The 20,633-nt window shown below is 34.8% G+C and overlaps 2 protein-coding genes across 5 annotated transcripts in view; both read left to right on the forward strand.

The window, feature by feature from the left end:
• LOC138698439 (multidrug resistance protein homolog 49-like) overlaps positions 1-13,898 on the forward strand; it is a 136,476-nt gene extending 122,578 nt beyond the window's left edge. For all 3 annotated transcript variants that reach the window (XM_069824352.1, XM_069824353.1, XM_069824354.1), the window contains exon 25: positions 5,295-13,898. In XM_069824352.1, the coding sequence (XP_069680453.1) occupies positions 5,295-5,501 (207 nt within the window). In that variant the 3' untranslated portion in view covers positions 5,502-13,898. The remainder of the gene's footprint in view (positions 1-5,294) is intronic.
• A 2,829-nt stretch (positions 13,899-16,727) lies between these two features.
• Ankle2 (ankyrin repeat and LEM domain-containing protein 2) overlaps positions 16,728-20,633 on the forward strand; it is a 31,804-nt gene continuing 27,898 nt past the window's right edge. The window contains exons 1-2 of one of the 2 annotated variants that reach the window (XM_069824356.1): positions 16,728-17,113; positions 17,263-17,603. In XM_069824356.1, the coding sequence (XP_069680457.1) occupies positions 16,864-17,113; positions 17,263-17,603 (591 nt within the window). In that variant the 5' untranslated portion in view covers positions 16,728-16,863. The remainder of the gene's footprint in view (positions 17,114-17,262; positions 17,604-20,633) is intronic. The other variant, XM_069824355.1, reaches the window with a different exon arrangement.

The following is a 20,633-nucleotide window of genomic DNA, read 5'->3' on the forward strand; positions in this document are numbered from 1 at the left end:
TAGTGTGATTAGAAAGGAAAGTAAAGAATATGAGGACAAAGGTGTAGAAATATCGACACCAAACAAAGTTAGATGACCTCCTGCAAATAAGGTTGAATTAGACGACATGGACAAATGTATCATAAGAACAGAAGTTCATAAATATTATAGTCTCTACAAAGAGCTTCAAACATTAGGAAAGTTGAATAAATTTTGTAAGAGAGGGTTAGGTTTTAAAGGGTGCAAGGAAACTTTATGAAAACTCATACTATCCATGGGTTTTGCATTAAAAAAATGTAAAGATAAAAGGAAATATCTAATAGAACGCTCTGATGTAGTAGCCTGTTATTTACCTGGACAAAACATGGTTCCATACTCATAACACTGTCCACAAATGTTAGCAAAACGTAAACGTGTCAGGAGTTTATACAAATACGAGGCGCATCCAGAAAGTAAGTTTCCCTATTTTTTTTAAAAAATGAACACACACTTTCAGGAAAAGATTTATTGGCAACAGGTACAGCAATGTTTCAGCTATTTTTCATCATAGCCATCATCAGAATTGAGACACTTGTAGTATCGTGGGATCAACTTTTGTATCCCTCTGTCGTAGAACTCTGCCACCTGTGAATGGAACCAGTGTGTGACAGAGTCTTCAGCTCTTCGTCATTGTCAAAACGCTCACCGGAGGACAGGAATTTCTTGAGGTGCAAGAAAACGTGAAAATCGCTAGGAGCAAGATCAGGACTGTAGGGTGAATGATGAAACAACTCCCAGCCAAATTCCGTCAAAACAGCTGCTGTGCGCCGAGCCGTATGTGGACGAGCATTGTCATGGACGAGCACAACACCTGCAGTAAGCATTCCACGCCTCTTGTTTTGAATGGCACGTCGCAATTTTCGCAGTGTTTCACAGTAACAGTCAGCGTTCACTGTTTCACCTCTTGGAAGAAAGTCAATGAGCAGAATGCCCTTCCTGTCCCAGAACACCGTGCACATCACTTTCAGTACCGACAGTGTCTGTTTGAATTTCGTCCTGACCAGAGATCCACTATGCCGCCAATGCATTGACTGGTGCTTGGTTTCCGGGGTGAAGTGCGAAATCCAAGTCTCATCGCCTGTGACGATCCGGTCGAGGAACTCGTCGCCGTCATCGTGATACCGTTGCAGAAATGTCAGTATTGCTCCTAAACGTTGCATTTTGTGTTCAGGTGTCAGGTTTTTCGACACCTACCTGGCACACACTTTTTTGAACAGCAGGTGCTTAGTGACAATCTCATGCAACAAGGATCGCGATATCTGCGGAAAATGGCTGCTCAGCTCCGTAATTGTGAAGCGACGGTTCTCCATGATGCATTGCCGCACCAGCTCAACACGATCATCATTGATGAGGGACGGTCGCCCACTGACGACCTTCGGAAAACTGCCTACACCAGCAACGCACCATCTGCCTACTCATGATGTTCGGCCCATAGACCTGACAGAGCTGCCTATGCATTTCAATTGGCGCAGTGCTTTGTGCATTAAAGAACTTTATCACCGACCGAACCTCGCAGGCGGCGGGAGAAGGAATAAGAGCTTCCATTTCGAACCACTGCTGCCACGCTACTGGCACCAGGCGGGACCTGTCCGGCTGGCATATGATTGATATATCATAGAGCTGTTATGCATGCGCAATTGACACGGCTAATTACGTTTATTTTCAAGGGGAAAAAATCGGGAAACTTACTTTCTGGATGCGTCTCGTAGCAGTGCAGGTCAACGACTTATAGTAGCCCATGTTGGTGGTAGTGATTGTTTTATACCGGGTGCTTTCCTCATATATATGATGTCCGGAGTCCAGTCACTTTAAAATGCTAAGGTAAGAAACGTATATCAAATGCAATATTGTATAAAATATGGTACTTACTTTAGTTTACGTTACTTTCGATTCATGTTCCCTTCTTTATGAACACCGATGTTGTGGTGTGTTTTCTGAATAGATTCCTATGTGTGTAAGCATATGATAAAATAAAACTAAACAATAAAGTTAGCTATATATATATACGAACATATAACATATAAAGCGTGTTAATAGTAATGAAACAAGAGCGCAGTTCAGCATGTGCTTCATTTTGCATTTGATGCGGACTTTACAACACGGCCTGTGTTGTGAAGCGAATCGCAGCGCCACCAAACAAAACGGTTCCTGCCTTGGTCGCGTAGTACTTTGCTTACTATTTGTATACCGTTTTTGGAAGTTGATGTGAACAAACAAGCAAGTGGTTATGAGGAGAAATATTAAAGGTTGATGCTATCTAGGCACTTTGTTGAACTTATTCCCTTGCAGTGTGATTAAATAAATACTGGTAACGAGGTGCCTAGCAGCAAAGTCAGCAATCTCCATCTTGTTTATGAATTTACTTTATGGTAGCATAGGATTCTCCTTAATGTTTTCTCACAGTATGCAATAGTTATGTGAACCAAAATCAGCCGTAAATGGGTTAGTTTTGATATTGACAACTGGGGTTAGAAACAAAGATTGCAATCTCCATGATCATTTTTTACAATCTGAGGAAGCAAAGCCCACAATATCCACATTGGCAATCAGAGACACCATTTGGTCATGTGACTGTCAGCCATATTTTTTTTCTTTTGCTTACATTTTTTTGTGTACTGTGTGTCTATTCAATGATTTCATGATAGTAGAAAAAAATTGACTTATTTAACGATGCTCGCAACTGCAGAGATTATATCAGCATCACCGGTGTGCCGGAATTTTGTTCCATAGTTCTTTTACATGCCAGTAAATCTACTGACATGATTTAAATGCCATCGACCTGGGCCAGGATCGAACCCGCAACCTCGAGTACAGAAGCTCAGCGCTATACCGACTACGCTACCGAGGCCGACATGATAGTAGATATAAGATTTTCAGTAAAATGAATATCACCTTCCAAAGCACTGCAAGCACCTTCAAGTGTCCAGGAGGTTGAGATGTTTTTCCAGTTCGAGGTCATTCTTTTTTCCCCATCTAACAGACTCTTTGGGTTGTATTCAAAAGATATTTAAAAAAGACAGGTAAAAGAAAACCCAAAGGAATAACACGAAATGATCTCAAAATATTAAAAAGTCGTGAAGGTTGAAACAAATGTATGTGAAATATTTTATTGGAAATTTGAAGCGGAAAAGTTACGGTACTGAAGCAATTAGATCCTTGGCATGGCAATTCAAGTTTGCTCCTGCAAGAAATACATACTCAAAAGACCTACCAACAATAAGAGCAATATCCTGGTGAAAGATGAGAACATCTACACACATTATATAAATTCGTTTAAATAAATAACGAAAAAAAGAAACCCATGTTGCTCAAATGCTTCTCAAACTCATGATAGATGGATTGGATGGGATGAAATGGAATGGAATGGATTAGATTGGATTGAATTGGATTGGATCTAGATAGATTTATTTGTTCCATAATATTCTTACAGTTGCTTCATGATTGTCTGGGTAAACATTTACACTGTCTACTCCAAATTATGTCAATTTGGGAAAAGGAAATTGTACCAGAACAATGGAAGGAGTCCATAATCGTACCTATTTTTAAGAAGAGGGACAAGACTAACTGTAGTAACTTTCGAGGAATATCACTTTTGTTGATGTCGTACAAAATTTTGTCGAATATCCTTTTGAGAAGATTAACTCCATATGTAGATGAAATTATTGGGGATCATCAGTGTGGTTTTAGGCGTAATAGATCGACTATTGATCAGATTTTTTGTATTCGACAGATATTGGAGAAAAAAATTGGAGTATAAGGATACAGTACATCAGTTATTCATAGATTTCAAAAAGGCGTATGACTCGGTTAAGAGAGAAGTTTTATATAATATTCTTGTTGAATTTGGTATTCCCAAGAAACTAGTTCGATTAATTAAAATGTGTCTTAGTGAAACTTACAGCAGAGTCCGTATAGGTCAGTTTCTATCTGAGGCTTTTCCAATTCACTGCGGGCTAAAGCAGGGAAATGCACTATCACCTTTACTTTTTAACTTCGCTGTAGAATATGCCATTAGGAAAGTTCAGGATAACACAGAGGGTTTGGAATTGAACAGGTTACATAAGCTTTTTGTCTATGCAGATGACATGAATATGTTAGGAGAAAATCCACAAACGATTAGGGGAAACGCGGAAATTCTAGTTGAAGCAAGTAAAGCGATTGGGTTGGAAGTAAATCCCGAAAAGACTAAGTATATGATTATGTCTCGTGATCAGAATATTGTACGAAATGGAACTATAAAAATTGGAGATTTATCCTTCGAAGAGGTGGAAAAATTCAAATATCTTGGAGCAACAGTAACAAACATAAATGACACTCGGGAGGAAATTAAACGCAGAATAAATATGGGAAATGCCTGTTATTATTTGGTTGAGAAGCTTTTGTCATCTAGTCTTCTGTCAAAAAATCTGAAAGTTAGAATTTATAAAACAGTTATATTACCGGTTGTTCTGTATGGTTGTGAAACTTGGACTCTCACTTTGAGAGAGGAACAGAGATTAAGGGTGTTTGAGAATAAGGTTCTTAGGAAAATTTTTGGGGCTAAGAGGGATGAAGTTACAGGAGAATGGAGAAAGTTACACAACACAGAGGTGCACACGTTGTATACTTCACCTGACATAATTAGGACCATAAAATCCAGACATTTGAGATGGGCAGGACATGTAGCATGTATGGGCGAATCCAGAAATGCATTTAGAGTGTTAGTTGGGAGGCCGGAGGGCAAAAGACCTTTGGGGAGGCCGAGACGTAGATGGGAAGATAATATTAAAATGGATTTAAGGGAGGTAGGATATGATGGTAGAGACTGGATTAATCTTCCTCAGGATAGGGACCAATGGCGGGCTTATGTGAGGGCGGCAATGAACCTCCGGGTTCCTTAAAAGCCAGTAAGTAAGTACTCCAAATTATGTATTGTGTTCTCAAGAACAAGAAATGGATATGAATCATCTAACACACTGTGAAGCACTTCAACAAAATAAATCTTACATCTAAATACTGGGAAGCAAGAGAGAAAATAACGCGGTTGTTAAATCAAGAGCATTAGATACCGGCCTACTTTGGAGATTAGATCAATTTCTAGTCACACTACACTCCAACGAAAATTTTGCTTAAAATAAATATTACTTCTGAGACAGTATTTGTACGAGCTGTAGCAGTGCTTATATTAAAAGAATTTCAGAGAAAATTTTAATGGCGCAATATAGGCTACACTTACATGTGAAGATAGTTGCATAGTAAAACGATACGGATACAATGGATGGTTAATCTTGTTATAGGTGGTGCAGGCAGCATTGGATCAGGCTAAGGAGGGTCGGACATGTATCACTATCGCACATCGCTTGGCAACAGTGCAGCAGGCCGACGTCATCTGTGTTCTGAACCAGGGTGTCGTGGCAGAGATGGGCTCACATGCTGAGCTTCTGGAGAAGCAAGGGCTGTATTGCCAATTATTACGGCAGGCAGCAAGCAACAGTGAGGAGTAAAAGTGCTGATAAGTAGTCGAATACCTGCCTGGAAAAATGTTGTATGTAGCAATTGACGAAACAAAAAGAAAGACATTTTACTATTTAACAGATGTGTTATTTTGATTACCGTAGGCCTAGTCATGGTTACAGAATGTAGTCCTAAAACTTATTACATATTTCACTTTTCAAATAAAAAATGCAACAAAAATAAATGCTTTTCATTTACTGTTACACAATTTGTTACATAGAGCATTCTTTCAGGTAGGTATTGAATTTCTAAATGTCATCTCATGTAAGATTGGTCCTGATATAAACAAAGGTGTGGGGAATAATCTTTTAGTTCAGAATTAGAGACAACTAATGTCATGAACTAAAGACATTTTAGTTTCATAATGACCAGAAATTTACCAAAATCATTGTATAATACGCATTCTATTTGTATTTAATTTTAACAGTCCATGAATAATGCTAATGCTAATTTATGTGTGTGCGTGCATGTGGTGGTGTATGGGAGGGGCAAACGGAAGTCCTTCTGATTGTAAACTACACAGGCAAGTACATAACGGTCACCAGATAACACACATCGGCCCCCAAACACGTCAGGACGCCATTTGAATAGTCTCTGACTGGCACAAGCATCCTTACATGTGAGAAAGGCTCATCACAAGGTGTCCCTCATCCAGTACAGGAAACATATACCCCAAAATGCCATTGCCCATTGATCATCTCTGTTTAAAACTTTGACACTGTCATATACATTGCATGGAGAGCAATAAACTTGCTTTTCATCTCCACTCAGCATCACTAAAGCTCGTACATCTTATTCTGAAATTTTTTGACAATATGAAATGAAGAATAGGAAAATTAGGGTGAAACAGAGTTTTGGCAAAATTATACAGTAAGCATTTGTAATTTTGAGGGAGAATACCGAGAAAACTTCAATCTCCGACACAGTACTGGTTGACACGAAGGTAAAGAACCAATTACGAGAAAAATCTGTATCGAAAACATTATTTTGGAACAAATCAACATGCTGAAATATTTGGGTTAAAATATGAAGAAGATTGAAAGGGTGATACCAGAAACTGCAACTCAAAAATTGTATAGTGCATGCATCACAGGCACCCAATGTGCACCCCTCGTGTCACACAGAAGACATCAAGGTGTTATTCTCATTCACGCCTCATGCACTCTGACATATCTACCAGAATGGACTCATTGGCACAAGAGATGCAATGTCGCAGCTCTTGCATATTCTGAGATAGTGGAGGTACATAGATGATATCTTTCATGTAACCCCATAAGAAGAAGTCACACATTCAAGTCAGGGGACCTCGGTGGCCACTTGGTCTCCTACACGCCCAATTCACATTTCTGCCAGCTGTTCATTAAGATGGTCACGAACATTTGCTACATTACAGCAAATCAAAAATAACAAAAAACTGGCAAATCCGAAAGAACGAAACCAATACCGACAGCTTCTACTCGCTTTTGCTTCCATCTGTTGTTTCTGCTGGCAGTTAGACATAACTGCAATATTCAAAACAGGAATTCTTTGAGTCGTTCTTTCTTATGACATTGGTATAAAGTTCGTAATATACATAGTCACGAAATTATACCCGTTTGTAATTAGGAGGGTTTTTGTGTACATACTCTTCTATAGTATTTTGGCAAAACAAATTATGTTAGATAAAAGTGAAATCTGGATAATCAAATGCAAGATAGCCGAGTTTATAGTAATCAGCAGGTTATGTAACTTTGGATGAAGAATGGAAATAAAATCATTTCAAAGTTACCTCAGGTGACATCAATCACAAATTTTCTCAGCAAATACAGGCAGAAAGGGAAGAACAAAATCGAAAAATCTGCAGTCCACATGACAAAAACAAAATTCTGAATTACAAACTAACAGAGAGGAGAAGACAATCCTTTTCAAAACATGGCATGAATCTACTGGTTCGCTACTTTGACTCTGTGGATAATATATGCGCTTCCCATAAGCAGTCCGTGGTTCGAGTCCTGACACGATTTATTACAGTTTTGCTCAATTTTAACTTCAGCTTCAATTATTCATGCACATTCTTATTTCAAACTTCATTTAGTTTATTCTTTGTTAAAGAGGACACTAGAATAGAACGGGATCCACAAATGTAGAATATAAATCTCAAAATCGTTGATACATTTTGTGTTTGTTCTGCAGATAAGAATTAGAAATTCATCAACAATTTTGACACATCAGTCCTTCTTTGTTAAAACAATCGAATTTTAAATAGACTGAAACTTTCATTGCTTGGTTAGGAAAGCTTAATAATTTATTTATTTTTGGCATGAAGATTTTATAATATGAAATTAGCCAGAGAAGGAAGTAGGAATAGGGAAAAAAACAATAATCTGTCAACCATATTACAATGCACAGTACATCTTGCTCCAGTTTGTCCACACTACTTAAACTTGTGTACAGAAAATGTCGAGCATGTGTACGTTCATTCCAACCAATTACTGTTAGTGTCTGGTAACTTTGTCCGTGGAAGAAATGGCGACAAGGATGGGGTCACTTACTAGACAAGCTACTATCTAAACATTCTTCCTTCCTGCCTTTCCCTCTCCCTGCTGAGAAGGTCAGACCCCTCTATGACGGCTAGTCTAACTGGGCACTGACAGTATGTGCTGCACTTACAGAGGACTTCTCCATTCTCTTGTTTACATCAGGAACAACTTTATGTGAGATGTACTTTAGGATGAAAGTTCCTCAAAAGTGAAGAGGCTGCTAATGCAATCTGTTGTTACTAAGAGTAACTAAATTGTTGATACTAATATAACAGGTGCTATTTTCTTATGCCTGAATGTCATAATATGGTATAGTAATGGAAATGATGTGATTCCATAATTTAGACAGATTGGACAAGAAATGAGAGATACAATTATTTGAAATTTAACAACTGGGTATAAAAATCACAGTGTTTCTCTGATAAGGTTTCTTGCAATCTTGTCTGAAACAAAAACAGTAGAATTTACTTAATTATGACTGCCTTATTTTTACGCATTATTTATTTAGTTATAAGCATTATAGTTAGGAAAATGAAATATCTATTTTCTTTTAACTTTAAATTGATTTATTCAGTTTTGTCCTAAATGAATGATAATGCAACAAAATTTTTGACATGAAAGGATATTTCTTCGAATTTAGCACGCATTTTGTTAATGATATTAAAGTATAATTTCAGTATTAACATTATTTACCACAATTTATCATAAACTATAAGAGATGTCTTTTTATTGAGAATGCACAAGACATTACTTCCAAAAAAAATTGAGACTTCTTTTCATAATGCTACCTACATTGGTAGAGTCGTGCACTTCAGCTGGTACAATAAATGCTAAGCTTCAGGCAGATGAATTCTTTAAGAAAAGAAATATAAATCTTATTCGAAGTTCTCTAAATTAACTATTTTGTCTCAGAATTTACTTTTATTTGCTATTTTTATATGTTGGAATTCTACTTAATCACTTTTTGACAGACTAGCTGCATTTCAGTTTGCATTCAGGAAGGCAGTATATGATAAGACCGAACTGAAAATCTTATAATTGTTTTTTTTTTTTAATTTCATTTAGTATCTTAACAATATGAGATAATTTTCTATTGAGGCTTATGCAGTAGAAAATATTTGAAGTACAATTTCATTTATTACTCACATTAATGTTATTGTAAGTGTATTAATGTACGATATCTTATGATGAATTAAAATTTTATTTTCTTAAAAATTGATAGTTTCAAATAAATCGAGTATTTTTTTATTATTATTAATATAAGATTTTCCTTTCAGTTTAAAAACTTGTATTAAATCCTTAATAGATACCGGTAACAATATAATGAAAGGTTTTCCTTTGCCCAATGGCGGGTATTTAAACCTGTGTCATTCACCCAAATGTTCCCATCAATGAGTGATGTGACAAAGCTGTAGTTCTTTCTGCTACTGTAGGCATTGCCTTCAGTGCACCATAGGAGGCAAACTACATAGCATCACATGATGTCTGATGGAACAGTGGTGGAATACTGGTAGGGGAAACGGGAGTACCCCTCTAAAACCTACCACTAAGTAGCCTACTGCCTTTGTCCACCACAAATTCCACTTGAACCATGTTGGGATTCGGACCCGAGTTACCAGTGTGGAAAGCTGATGCTCTAGCCATTCAGGTAATGATGCGCCCATCTAATGATAGTCAACTGTTCGAAGACAGGTTTGAACCTTATAAGTAACACTGATAAGGCTTCACTCATGAGGCAACTAGGCCAGGAAATAACGGGGTAGGGTGGCCAGTTCCTTTCCTCCTCCAATGCATATACTGCCGAGGTAGAGAATTATAAACAGAATAAACAGGCTATCAGTGACAAGATTGGTAAGTAACCTATAACCAATAAATTGTTACGTATAATTTTCTTACATGCTACCTTAAAGCACTCAAGCTTTTTACTGTATGATTCCTACTATGTATAATCTCTATAAATATCCTAATTCATATTTTATATTTACGGAGGATATAGACTGTGTATTTTAACAAAAATATTAAAGTTACACAAAATGAATCAATGTATGGTACGTCACAAATTCATAGAGGTGGTTTAAAGGTGCCAAAAGGGGTCTATCTTAACGTTATTTTGTTGGCAGCTGTTGAGATTTTAGTCGGTAATCAGGTATTCTTCGTCACTCCGAGAATTCTAACTAAAAACGAGAGAGAAAGAGGTAAAATAAATTCATATACTTAACTGATAATGTTTTAATGATATCCATATACCGGTACTCTTTATTGAAGTGTGAGTATCTGTAGTTGAAATGTTTTAATTTTGAGCAAGGTCCAGGCAAGATATTTTGCTCCTGAATAACTTTATATCTTTACTGTGTTTACTTTTCAGTTTACCTGGCTGACTAGTTTCGAAGTGGTATCCTTCATTGTCCGAAGCCTAGTGTGATGCTTACCACAACAGGAAACCAGAAGATAGTGAGTGCGGGATCTTCACTAGGCTCCAGACAATGAAGGATACCACTTCGAAACTAGTCAGCCAGGTAAATTGAAAAAGCTGAAACCGTAAAGATATCATAAAGTTATTCAGTGATTATAAGCGTTAAAAGAGTGTATCGAACAATGAATAATATTTTTGTGCGAGATCGTGCGTATTTGCTTGGTTTCCGCACAAAACCAATCCACAGTAAGTCTAAAATTCCACATTCAGTATTCCCAACCTAATACACATAACAATTTCCCTCTTTTTACTGCTTAAGTGACATATTGATTTTACTGTTTTAGGCTTTTAACATATTATTTTTAGAGACGTTCAATATAGTAATAATTATAAATTGGAAACTTACCACTGTTAATTATTGTTTTTAAATATTTGCAAAAATTAAGTAAACTCTACAACTCCACTAAAGTTACTGCATTCGTGATGCAAGTAACATTAAGGAAGCCGTGAAAAAATCAACAAGATTCCAGATGCCGATGTTATTACTGCAATATGTTATATAAATAATATTGTTAAAATATTAAAATGAAAAATAAATCATTACATAACCTTACCGTTTGTTTTAAGTTCGCATTTATAGACTGGGGGGGAAAAAAAGACAGACGTATATCATGGCCTGCTGGAGTATAGTAAACACAGAAAAGATTTTAAAGCAACAATGTTGAAGATAGATATTTTTGTTTTGCAAATTTGCCGTCATTGAACAGAAACCAAGATGGAGATTTCATTGAAACTAATTAGAAATTCCTCTTTCAGGTATGTAATAAACTATCTTCGCACAAAATAATGTACGATACACAAGCAGTATGTTTTCTTTCAGTTCTCGGAAATTAAAAAAGCTCAACTACGTTTCGCTTTTTCAAACTTTTCCTCGAACATGAAAACTTCAACATACCGCTCTTCTAATGCATATTACTATTTCAACTAACCGACGCTGCTTGGCACACACATTCACTTGTATCAGTTTGTGATAAGTGATAACTATTTTTAACAACCCTGTAAAGATACAAGTGAAGGCATTTATTTTTAGTATATATGGATCTCATGATAATATGAAGTAAAATATGCATTACATGTGTAGACTGTAACTTTTAAAAGTCCATTATTCGTGATCATTTTGTTACATCTCATTCTCAGCTCCATAATCCATACAGGTAGTATAAAATTCACATGCAGTATAAAGTCAGCCTAGTAAACAAATATAGGTATTAGGCAGATATACATTTAGCATAAATATATGAAGTAAGGAAGAAGTATTAGTCTTCACTGTAGACTTTCTGATAAGTATTAATAATTTTTTTATCATAATAGAGATTAATTACTTACACTTTTCTTAGACCTGGATTAAGTAGGCTACCTATTAGAATACCGTATGTCATCTTTTAAAAATGTTGAAACAGGGTTTCAGGAGTAGTATTTGTCCTCTAGAATACAGTTGTCCTTACTTGAAATTATAAATGAAAGCTCTTTAGTGCATATTGAAGCCGCAGTATACCTAGGAGTTTTTCTATTAAAATCTGACATAGATATTTGTAATTTCGTAGTTTTTTCTTTCCCAACATATTATGTAGTGTTGTAAAGAATGTTGGAAGTTCTACTTGCATGTACTGTGCCTTTAAATTGAGAATGAAATAATAATTTTACAATAATAGTAGCTCAAATGTATGACAAATAATTTTTTTTTTAATTTGAAACTGATGACCTTAAATGTATTCCTGTATTACGAAACTAATAGAATAATATTGTATAATAAAAATTAATGAAATGATAACTTCAATAAATCTTAGTGTGAATCCATTATATCGTGAACGTCTGTGAATGTTTGTATAAACACGATATGCTTCTTCCATGTAGCTTATTTCCAATAAAGAAAATAACATAGTACCATAATAATATTTAAATATGAATTATTCACATAATTATTCACATATTAGCTGATGTTTCTGACGTAACACATTGAATTTCATTATGATTTTATATAGGCCTAATGTTAAGCTAAAATTATCTTCAATATAAAATATAACATTAATAACCAAATCACAAGCAGTCCGAATTTATAAAAAAAATGTATTGTATGATACATATAATAATGTACTGGGTAACATGATATCCTTGGATAATAATGCCTGTGTTGACGTTTTTACTTGCAATTTATTTTTTATATAAATATATACTTCAATGAAACATTATATTTCACGAATGTTTTCCTATTTCTGCAAGAAAATTAGTCCTGTACCATACTTTTATTGATTTTTTTCCCTTTAAATCACAGATTTATTATGAAAGTGACATTTTGTTTACAGTAATTGTTGGAAGAATTATCATCATTTTACTATACGTACCAGTATGTGTTGGTTAAATAATTTTGAAATCTTATGCTTCACAGTTTCTGTACGGTAATGTGTGTGGTTAGGAAATTAAAATTGTATTTAAACACAAATATCATTGATCATCATGACATAGTTGCAAGTTCAAAATAATTCTGTGTAACACTCATTCTCTTTATTATTGAAACAGTCCACAGAAACTTAAGTGTGTCGCTAAAATTGCAATTGCCATAAATTGATGTGTATTTGATCAAGTGCTGGCTAAAAAAACAGTGACACCAAAGAACATTTCTGGTGATCAACTGAATACCTATCTAGTTCATTTACACCAGTGACGCTTTGAGATGAATAAAACATTTTTCAGAGCAAAATACAGAAGGTTCAGAGAAGAAAATTTCAGAATGACAGCAGCAGCACAAAATAAGGTAAATAAATTTGCCATGATGTTTATTCTGTCAAATTAATTGTAATTAAATATTTACAGTGTATTTTTTTAGTAAATTTAATTCATAATTCCATTATTCATTTTTGCATACATATTCGGGCTCTGGTCAATAGGTGTCTATAGATCTACTCCACAACCAGTGGTTGAAATTATCAATATGAGTCCTGCTATAAGTGGCATGAAAATGATAATTAAACTTGATTAACACCTTTTTTTTAATCCACAAACATTAAGAATAAATGGAAGAAATTACACAAGATGATTTAACATTTCAGGTACCAGTACAGGTAGTCTATTCATTGTTAATTTTCTTGAAATGTGGGCCTATTACTGTATCAGTGCTAGGTCTCTCCTTATTTCTGTTACAAAATAATTGTCATATTGAAAGCTGTGAGTAACTTGTTCTGATGAAGGCACAGAGAAGGATTTCGGTCTGTTAAATCCATGTGATATTGACGTGTGTATGCATGTGTTTGTGTGAAAAAGTGAAATGGTCTATAAGAATGCACATTCAAATTACGAATGGTGTTGATTCGAATTAGATAACCTAATTACAATTAGAATTGTTCCTAAAGTACGGGATTGACTTATTGACTTAATGTAAATCATCTTCTATAACCTTGTTTTAAAAGATTATGTTTGCACATTTTATATATTGAATTGTTTTTACTGTGTGGATGTAACTTTGAAAAGGAAGTATTTTTTTGGACTCCAATAAAGCTTTGATATTACATTAATAGTGTATGGAAAATCAAACTGTTCTAAAGTCTTTGCAGTAAAATTAGTTCAGTATAAACATGACCTTCTTATTTTCAACTCAAGATTTGTCAGTCAATTCACTGATTAACAAATCAGTACTGGTAACGAATAATGTTGCTTACAAGAAGGAAGTTAAAACTGTTACATTTGAAATAATAAATATTAAATATTATATTATTACGTAAGTTTTAAATATAGTTTATTTACACAAGAAGTTCATCTTCTGTAACAATGATAACACTTACTGTTTTTGTTAATGTTTTCTTAATGTACATAGAGGTGAGAAATGTCTTGTTAATTTAACATCTACAAGTTGCTCCAATATAGTGATAACATTATTATTAAGTAATTGATTTTAATTATGCATGTATTCATTGTTGATACGATATTTAAAATAAGTTAATTTTAAAAAATTTACTAAATGCCCTTATGTCTGACAATATGTCTGAAAAGGAAGTTCGTAAGTGTGGTAACTTTTTAATTACTGTACTGTACTGGTATTTTATTATAAATGAATGAAATGAACAGTTATTTAATCGCTTTTCAATATACGTTTTCTATAATGGGACCAAGTTTTAATATTACATTCATTGCTGTTTTTCAAGTTAAAAATAATTTTAATTTAGGAGAGAATATTCCACATAGGCTATTTTTTTTTTATTACTGTACCTGTAGAAACTTTTATCCATGACTGGTATCTAAATTGGTCTCTATTTCACCATCTCTGACAACCTAAACAATGGATTTATTCATAGCAGTGAATTAAAAGTTTTTAAAATCACTCTCTCCATGACAACCCACACATTAGAAACAATAAAATCCATATATTCATTCATTTATAACTTCTTCATATAAAACACATTACAAAGAAAAGGTCTATGATTTAAAATTAAATGTATATACCAGTAATGGATAAAATATTGTATAGCACACGAAAGTAAAGAGATTTTATGCACTCGTGGATATTAACGTCGGCTTCACCTCGGGCGCTAAACTTTCCACTTGTGGATAAAATCTAATTTTACTTCTCATTCTATAAATTACTATTATTTCTAAGATACGCAATTTTACATTTAAAAGTTCTCCATTTTATAGCAATATTTAGTGAAATGATAATAGGAACTAAACTAAATTTTAAAATGATTTCTTCATACTTGTACAGAAAAATATTGAAGTTGAGTATTACATTCATAAAAAATAACACATAGATCTACAATGGTAAATAGGTAGCTATACCTATAAGTGACGAGCGTAGAACTGACATCCCTACTGCCATTAATGCCGATTGTCTGTAAAGGTGGGAGTCTTAAGCTCTTGTCACCCTCTGGGTCAATTTGGCCTGTAATGGAGTTGATTTTACAAGTGACAAGAATTTTCATGAAATTTTAATTGATGATCCTAGTTTGTACTTCTGCATCTACAGTATGAATTCATCAGTTAAAGATAGCTTGCATAATTATGCAGTTGTAAGTTCCAGTGATTGGCATTGACGCAGTAGACGAAGTGGTATGGGGATACTGACTGTATTATTCTACAGAGTTAGACAATATTGTAATTCTCAGGAATAGGAAAAAAAATATGTTTAATTGTAATAAATTGCTAACAAAAATAGTGTATTTTATAAACTATTTGCAATCGAATATGCCCTATTTATTTCCTTTTAGAAATGGGATTCCAGACCCTACCAACCCGTGATGTCTTGAGAGCAAATTTTCTTGGGGCACTCCTATTTCCTCTGTCATTTCTTCATTCTCGACTACAAAATCAAATAAGTTAGTATTATGAAAGACGCACAGACTGATTGTTGAAGGAAGATGTTTTATTTAGTGGATGTAATGGACAATGACGCAGAAATAAGGAAGAATGGTGAAATAAGGAGAACAAAGGAGTCAAAGCACTCGAGATACAACAATGAGCTTTCTACGCGACACATTAAACAGAGTAGGCTATATCTATGTTGAAATCTCTTGTTTTTAACATGAACCTTAGGTAAAAGTGTATCGTAAGACTTTATATTAGTTTGGAGAAGTTACTGGGTATATTACCGGATAGGTACTGTTTGTTTTTTTTTTTTTATTCGCGTTTTCACTTGCAAGTAGATTACGCAACACTCGATAGATGGCACCACGCGCAATTTGCATATATAGCGGGTCTTCTTGAACTTTGTGTTACATTAAAATGTTAGATTTTTCCTCAATAAAATTGTACCTCGCACAAAGACGTATTCACATAAATAGACGATGAATTAAAAGCAAATTGCACTAAAGTGCATATAGATAAAAAAAAGAAAATGCATCTAACTTCCGGCTCGTGGCTGAAAGTACTGTCACATCTGTCAAAACACAGCTGCCAAATCAACGACTGCGTGTGTAAAATATTTTGCGGCAAGATAATTTACAAACGTTAGCAAAAAGAAATATAATTCCATTACATTAAAGTTATAAATTCATAGCAGGTATTCATTTATAATGGGTGTAAATTTATTGATAATCTAAATGAGTTTTCAAATAGTAATTCTAATATTGTTTGATGTACGGTAAGTTGGTCATTCGAGAGGATAATCGAAATTCTCATGTCGTACACCGTACATTAATTGCTATGTAGAAGAATGTGTCAAAATTTTGTAACCACTGTTAACGGTCGTGTACAAAGATGGTGGTGGCAAATACCTATCAAGCTTGTCTTTGACAAAGGAACTTTGTTTCTTATATAATATACTTGCTTATTTTAAAATAGTTCCATAAAATAAGAGTAACACGACAACCGATATTTCTACAAGAAAATTATATTTGTATAAAAACTACAACTAAACAAAATTGCATACAGGTTATGTTTATAAAAATGTCGGAGTCAAACAGGAATGAAAGTTACGTGAAGCCAAATTCTGAATTTAGTCGTTCGTTTCGTTGGGATTCGCGCAGTTTAGGCCAAGGCGTCAACAAGGAAGACGGTCAGTCACTGGCAAAGGGCCAAGAAATGGGCCCACTAGCAACCAAATTAGATGCTGCTGAGATTTCTGGAGAAATTATATATTATGGTGTCAGCATACCTACCGATGCCAATGTTAACGGATGTGATGGTATGTAATGACTAATCTAATTAAAATGTAATTATTACCGCTGGAATTATATGGACTATTTGGACTTTAGTATTCGCTGTCATTTGTTCGTAATTGACAACTTGTATATAAATATTTACATTGCGCTCTTTTTGTCATTTTTGTTTCAGAGGCACTGCATGTTTATTCTGACAAAGTAGAAGCGTTGAAAGTTGTGAAAAAACACAAAAAAGCAAGGTTTAAGGCTTTTAAAACTAGACAAGAAGCTGTCGATTTTGCAGTTCATGGATCTGAAATTCTTGTTGTTAATTCTCCGGGATCATTGGAAAATGCCGAATCTGTCAGTCCCATTGTAGGAGAAAAACCAAGTCCATTTAAAGGACCTAAAGCTCAAGATTTAGTAAGACTCAGAAAAGTGATAGAATGTGGAGATATTGATACATTTAGAATAACTGTGTGGGATAATCCTCGTTATTTGATCAGCAGTGGTGACACACCAGCCATTCTTCAGGTATGAACATAATAGTACTTACATATTGTTACTGATACCTGTTTAACTTTATAAGAATACATCTTTATACATTTATATGTGCTATACGTTCTGCAATTACCTTGCACGAAGAGGAACAGAGTAAAATGTAAGTGGGCCTACACACCCTTTGACATTACGTAATTATAGAGGATGTGTTAATCACATGATTTTGCTTAAATTAATTATTGAAGTAACGTGAATTAACAGCTTCGATATTTTATGTAAAAAAAAGTAGCTATAATGATATGCGAATCTTAGAAATTAATGAAAATCTGCTCAACAGATGCAGCTATACGTGAATTTAGTTCTGCATGACCTGAGCCAGTTTAAATGTGATTACAAGTCCCAATATAAAAAATTGACATTTAAGCTTTCATTTGAGGGTGAAATGAGCGTTGAGGTATGTAGTTCTGGTGATTTTGGAAGTTTTAGTGGTTGAATTTGTAAGGGATTTCTTGCGGAGATGGATTAAAAAAAAATAAAGATTTTATAGGAAAATATTTCAAGAAAATGAAATTGTTTGGAAATGTAGTAAATTACGTGTGTAATGAGAGGTGCATGGTAACTGAAGTGTGGTTTCTAGTGAAGGAAAGGATCGTAGGGACATAAAATAGGCTACACGGTACAATGTAATGTGATGAACACAAAACTTGTATTAATTCAGTAACCACTGAAATATAGGGAAGCACAACAAATAATAATGAAATAGACACAAAGTTTCTATATTGTAACTTCGTTTCCAAGTCCGTCATTACGCTAGCCCATACTGACAACATCACTAAACAAAAATCACCAGGCTTTGAAAATCGTGTAGAGATTCTTATATGCAAGGCATAAAAATCTAAACTAACGTAACCTAACTTGTGACGGATAGGCTATGTATGTGCAAGGCATGGTGTGAGTGTACACTAGCGTGAAACTTTCAGAATGTCACCAAAGTTATGTTGATATGAGAAGTAAGACACTTGGGAGGTGCATAAGTGAAGTGGAATGGGAACTACCTCAGCGCTCATTTAACCACATAGCCTTAAAAATCTGTATTTTGGAGTGGTGATTATTTTACGAATTGGGCACAGATATAGTTGAAACACAGTAGACTGTGGTTGAAAGATACGTTTTAACTACCTTCACATTTCAAAAGTGAATATGAATATGGCGTCACAGAATGACAGATATTGATCATCAGAGAACCAGATATTGTGCATGAAGCTCCATTATAAGTTTTAATGAGTTAAGTTGTGCAAGAGCACTTGCCATCTCAGCAGCAGAAGCAGGCCTCTCATCAGGCATGCGGCTAGTCAAACATCTTGGGCATGTTGGGAAAGACGAACTGTTATAAGCCTATGTATATTGTATATAATTAGTATGTGAACACAAAAGTGAATATGAAGAGAAAAGATGTTGATTTATTCAGTGACGAGCCAATATTCGTGTTAATGACATAAAACAGCCAATAATCCTGTATATTGACATGACCCATTAGACTTACAGCTTGTTGAAAGTATTAGTGAACCTATCGTACATGAGAAAGATGAATCACAGAAAAATAAAAGCTGTTCTTTGCGTAGCTAGTTACATGCCTATAATATCTATTTCAAGAATTTTTAATCTTAAAATAAGTATTATAGATAGCATACCTTAATATCAGACTTATCGGATCAAAAAATTTCGCAAAATAATTACATGTTTTTGAGAAGAAAATTAAAATACAAAACACGTTTAGCTTTGAGTAAAAATTGGCTAGTAAAAAAGAAAACTTTAAGTCATTTGCCTCTGCTTCAGTTGAGAGAAAATAGCTGGTGATTTTAATAATTATCTCTGAATGGATTAGATAACAGCGTTTTACTGAACTTAGTAGCACATGGATCTTGACGAATGTACCGGTAAGTACTTTATAGTACCAAAGATTGAGTCAGTTCGTATACATTTACTGTGCCCGATCTGCTACTTTTACATGCTTATACTGTTCTAATTTCTTTTCGGAAACTGTTACAAATACTTTGAATTTTGTTTTTCATAAACTAGATGCTTGTTCTGGGTAACTTCTCTTGCAAAGTATTCCAATTGCTGATGTGTCTCCTTTAATTTTTATTTAAATACCTTTTTTATTTGATATTCCATAGGCATGGAAATGTTTAATACAGTTTTATGAACTCTGTCAGAAACTCTTGGTAAGGAAGAAGTGCCCATTTTCAAATGATACACACACTTTTCCGCCAGTACAAGCATGTTATGTTAAGGGACATGTGTGATGTGAGTCAAAACCTGTTACAGACCAGTATGCTTGGACTGGGAAGGGGAAAGCTTGGCATGTGAGTTGGACACTAACCAAAAATAAGCCTAATACTGGCAGACAAATCCCATTGTCGGTGTTTGATAAAGATGATAAATAATTGAACTGTTAATTTAAGTGACTTTGTTGAGAATACATAATTACATAATAAAGATGACAATAAAAAATATACCCCAATTATTTGGCAAGAAAGAACACCAAAATATGTATATGTATGGCTGCAAAAGAGTATCTATCGGATACAGGGAGGAGAGCCATTAATCCTTCCCTTTGAAGGCTTTAAGGAACCAACCTGGACAAATACCCAATGTCCCATCCCTACCTTCCCGTGGTGCAGCTGTTAGTAAGCATAATTTTACAAGCTGAACTAAAGGGGGGGGCTAGTCATCAATTAGCACTGGTCAGCGTGATGAGTTAATGACTGAATTAGGTATAATTTTCCTCTATTCAATACCTAATTCCCTCTTTACCCTTTCCTATCCAGTCCTCTGACTGAACTCTTACTTTCTTCGATCCCGATGGCATTAGAGCATTCGAGGCCTAGTAGGGGTTCATTTCACTTTCCTTCCTCCTCTTTCTACTTTTCTGTTCCTAGTGTTGACTTGCTATGGCACTAAAATCGTCCTCCAGTGGCTTAAGGAGGGAAAGCTGGTGATCAACAAGATCTCCCAGTTAGGTCCAATGGACCCATCGACCAACAGCAGGTGTGGTCCTCC

This window comes from Periplaneta americana, chromosome 4, assembly GCF_040183065.1.
Source record: "Periplaneta americana isolate PAMFEO1 chromosome 4, P.americana_PAMFEO1_priV1, whole genome shotgun sequence".
In the NCBI taxonomy this organism is placed as follows: Eukaryota; Metazoa; Arthropoda; class Insecta; order Blattodea; family Blattidae; genus Periplaneta; species Periplaneta americana.